The sequence below is a fragment of the Cryptomeria japonica genome, chromosome 10 (assembly GCF_030272615.1).
Source record: "Cryptomeria japonica chromosome 10, Sugi_1.0, whole genome shotgun sequence".
Classification (NCBI taxonomy): Eukaryota; Viridiplantae; Streptophyta; class Pinopsida; order Cupressales; family Cupressaceae; genus Cryptomeria; species Cryptomeria japonica.
The window spans coordinates 300,321,588-300,325,282 of record NC_081414.1 but is presented as its reverse complement, the minus strand read 5'-3'; the positions used below and the strand labels follow the sequence as shown (position 1 = coordinate 300,325,282).

Below are 3,695 nucleotides of genomic sequence, written 5' to 3'. Positions count from 1 at the left end.
GAGTTTTTCTTTTTCATCTTGTTCTCCCCTCCTTAATGGCATTTTTTACTTTACTCCCTTCCTAGTTTGTGGCATTCATAATCGATGCTCTCACATTTCAACTCATGCTACTATACGCATTTTCACCTTCCTTCCATTATATAGTAATTTTTAGATTTTTTTGGAAAGATACATGTCACAATTACTCTATGCTTCCCATTTGTTATTTGCAGTTACAAGAGATAAAAGTAGAAATATAATAAAGATAAGAGGCAATGCAATTATATTTAACAAAATGAAATTCTAATTTAAAGACTATATAAGTAATTATTTCTGAGGATTGTGATAATTAAGAGTGTTTCTTCATTGTCAATCAAAAATGTAATTTCCATAAATATGAAAGCAACCTCATAATCACCTAGTTTCTTTTGAAACTTGTACTCCCAAGCGAACTTCAAGCCACAAATCATATATATAAGAAAAATTGGAATTATGGAATGTGACAAATGATATTGAGGATTCACAAAACAACATCTATTCATATGTATCAAGAGAATGAGTACATAGATTTGGTATTGATTTATTCTCCTTTTCTCATCATCCCTCAAGATATTAATCATAAAGACATATGATACATTCACTAAAATATTAAAATATGCCTTCTTCTTTTTCAATATTAATCCAAATATAAAATCATTGTAATAGAATCATTCTACTTGATTATTACAATCTCATACTTCGTTAAAAAAATATTTAAAACTGTAAATCAACATCGTATTATATTCCTTTTTAATTCTTCGAAATATTAGATATATATAGACAGAGAGACCATTAAACATGGGATTTTATTTTCACATTTTAGCAAAAACAAATCAAGGCATTTATTCTAGTCACAAGCACAAAAGAAAGTAAACAAACTGAAAAAACATGTTCAAGCTAAGAGAGAGAAAAGAAAAGAGAAAACATTATTATGTAGGCGGTGAAAGATGAAGGGTGGTCGACGATGAGGGGTAGAAGAAACCAACTAATCAGGGATTTTTAAGCGCAGCTTTGAGCAGCTCGATGGTGTGTGTGTCTGTCTTGAATGATTTGGCCAGAACGTTATCGGGGATACCGGTTGTAAAGAGAGTAGAAGGGAGCGAAACGGTGCCTGCATTGGCGCTTCCGAAGGCAGAAACAGCCATGGCCTCGACCTTGTTATCCGTATTCAGTTGGTAATGGAAGAGTCCTTTGGGAAATACAAATACCTCCCCTTTAGTGAGGCTCTGCGTGAACAGCTTTCCCGTGGTGTCGATCACACCAACGAGGAGGCATCCTTCCACAAGAAACAGAAGTTCTGAAGCGCGGGGGTGAGTGTGAGGAGGGTTCAGTCCGCCCGCCGGGAACTGCAGAACCGCCATTGACACGCCTAGCCCGTTCAACGCCGGAAACTCTGCCGCCACCGCCTTTGACACTTTTACCGCCTTCTGTCCTGCTAAATTGTTGTTGCTCACATTTCGGAATCCCGTGAAAGTGAAGAAATCCCCAGTCAATTTTAGCGGGTTCTGCCCCGCCGGAACGGTGAAGTCAGTGAGAATATCAGGATCCGATGCGTAGATTACGCCAACACTACTGAATACTACTAAAATTGCCATCAAGCATGCTCCGTTGAATTCCATCTCCTTCCGAAAGTAAATACAGCAGAAAGGGGGAATTCTGAATGTTTGGGTGTGAGGGGAAGTTGTCAGGAGAAGTGTATTTAAAGGACGATTAGAGATTACCTTAGAGAAAATTACGAGAACTTCAATGGTGAAGCTGGCTTTGTTTTCGATCACCTCTACATAGCCCAAGCTAAAATTCAAAAAGTTTGAAAACGAATATCGGATTTTCCCACGAAAAGTGACCAACTCAATCTCGATTATATCAGAGCGATCTACACAAAAAATTCTTGATTGTGTACATCAATTCTATTTTGAGAATACCCATCATGATTTTTTTTTTCCCAATCGTAGTTAGATTATATTTCTGATTTATACTGCCTTACAAAGTTATAAATCCGTCTCCTGCAAGACTGAGGCTTTGTGTGATTCGATAGGCACTTTTTGAGCAGAGCATTTTAAGAGGGAATAATTGATGGCAGCTGTTAAATTCATCGTTTCTTTAAGCAATTTAACGTCTTTTGATGTTTTATATTTATATTTCTAACATTAAATTGTAAATTTGTGATTGTCTTCTCATGCCAGTATGATATGTTATGTTTGCCTTTTATTTATATCTGAAATTCACATTTCTTTTTTCTATATATTTTTAACATTAAATTATAAATTTGTGATTGTTTTCTCATGGCAATCTAATATGTTATGTTTGTCTTTTCTTTATATCTTATTGACATTTCTATCTTCTTAAAAAATCATTAATTTAATATTTTTATGTCTTTTTGTTAAGTTAGGCTTCTTTCTTAATTCTTGTCTATTTTAATTAATTTTTATTTTAATATATTCAAATATACTGGACCTTATCTACAATGTAACATTATTGGCCTTGATCTCAACGTGTCTTATCCATACTTAAAATATGCATTCCCACACCCTAGGCCAATTCCATAATGTAGAAGAGTGATCTCACATGGTGTAGACCTAGAATCGAAAATTCAAAAGATCTACTTCCATCCTTTTGCAATGGATATAAGGAGTTGACTTAGTACATGTTTATGTCATGATTCATTGCGTCTTGCTTATAGGAATTCATTTCAGAATTAATTTACATCCAATAATTAGTTACCTTTCTAGAATGTCAAGGAGCATTCACTATGAACATTTCAAATTGGTGCATTGAAAGGAATAATTATTGCATTATATTTTGTATCCTTAATGACATCTATGCTTGTTTTGTATTTACCAACATTTGTCAAGGGAGTTAATTGAGGAAAACATGATAACTCATAAGTCAACAATCTCTCCAAGGTATTTCTAAAAAGTGTCAATTCTTAAGCACCAATAGAAAAGAGATATTGGCGTGGTCAAATTTGTAGAACTACATATTTTTTTAGATCATTTTTGTAGGTCATGTACCATATTCATGTTATACATGACTGGATCTAGAGCCACAAGATCACCATTTTGAGAATTGAAGTTTTGTAAAAGTCCAAGGATAGTGTAGGATTGCCCCTTGAACTAAATCAAAGTTTGAGTCATGTTTTTCTCCAAGGTTGGAATATCCTCATTATTATCTATGCTACAACTTTCCCTCCTTCATGTCAACTACTTCCATAGTGTTGGGTTCATAATTATTAACAAATATTTTTTTAACAACAATCAAGTGACTTGTAACTTTCTATTCTTTACTTTACCATGTGTGGTTCTTAAAGGTGAATTTGAAGTTCTTCTTCCTCCTCTAAATTGTTAAGAGATGATATCTCAACCTTTCTTTTACATAAGGTTACTATTTAGAGTAAATTTTTATCTGAGCATGAATTTTTCCAAAATTTTCCCCTAAGGTTTGGATTGGCTAGGTAACCATGTCAGCATTTTTTATTGCAAGCTCATGTCTAGATTTGAAGATATTAATGTTTCTATTTTTGAAAGTTGTCAACAAAAGGAGTCATTTTTCATGACCTTAGAGAGGATTGAATAAGACTTGAAAGTGTTTGTAATTGGTGTAGCTAGTTATAGCATGATAGAGCATGTTATGACATTTTCGATGCTTCAAATATTTTTTCAATTAGACACCTGGTTCAA

At 33.9% G+C, this 3,695-nt stretch overlaps 1 protein-coding gene across 1 annotated transcript; it reads right to left on the bottom strand.

The window, feature by feature from the left end:
• Positions 1–1,007: 1,007 nt before the first annotated feature.
• Positions 1,008–1,637, bottom strand: LOC131040881 (germin-like protein 9-3). The gene has a single exon (XM_059212416.1). The coding sequence runs from the start codon at positions 1,635–1,637 to the stop codon at positions 1,008–1,010; it is 630 nt and encodes a 209-aa protein (XP_059068399.1).
• Between the last annotated feature and the right edge of the window lie 2,058 nt (positions 1,638–3,695).

Bases quoted from the DNA above. Each gene is read 5' to 3' on its own strand.
- LOC131040881 (XM_059212416.1), bottom strand. From the start codon at position 1,637: ATGGAATTCAACGGAGCATGCTTGATGGCAATTTTAGTAGTATTCAGT.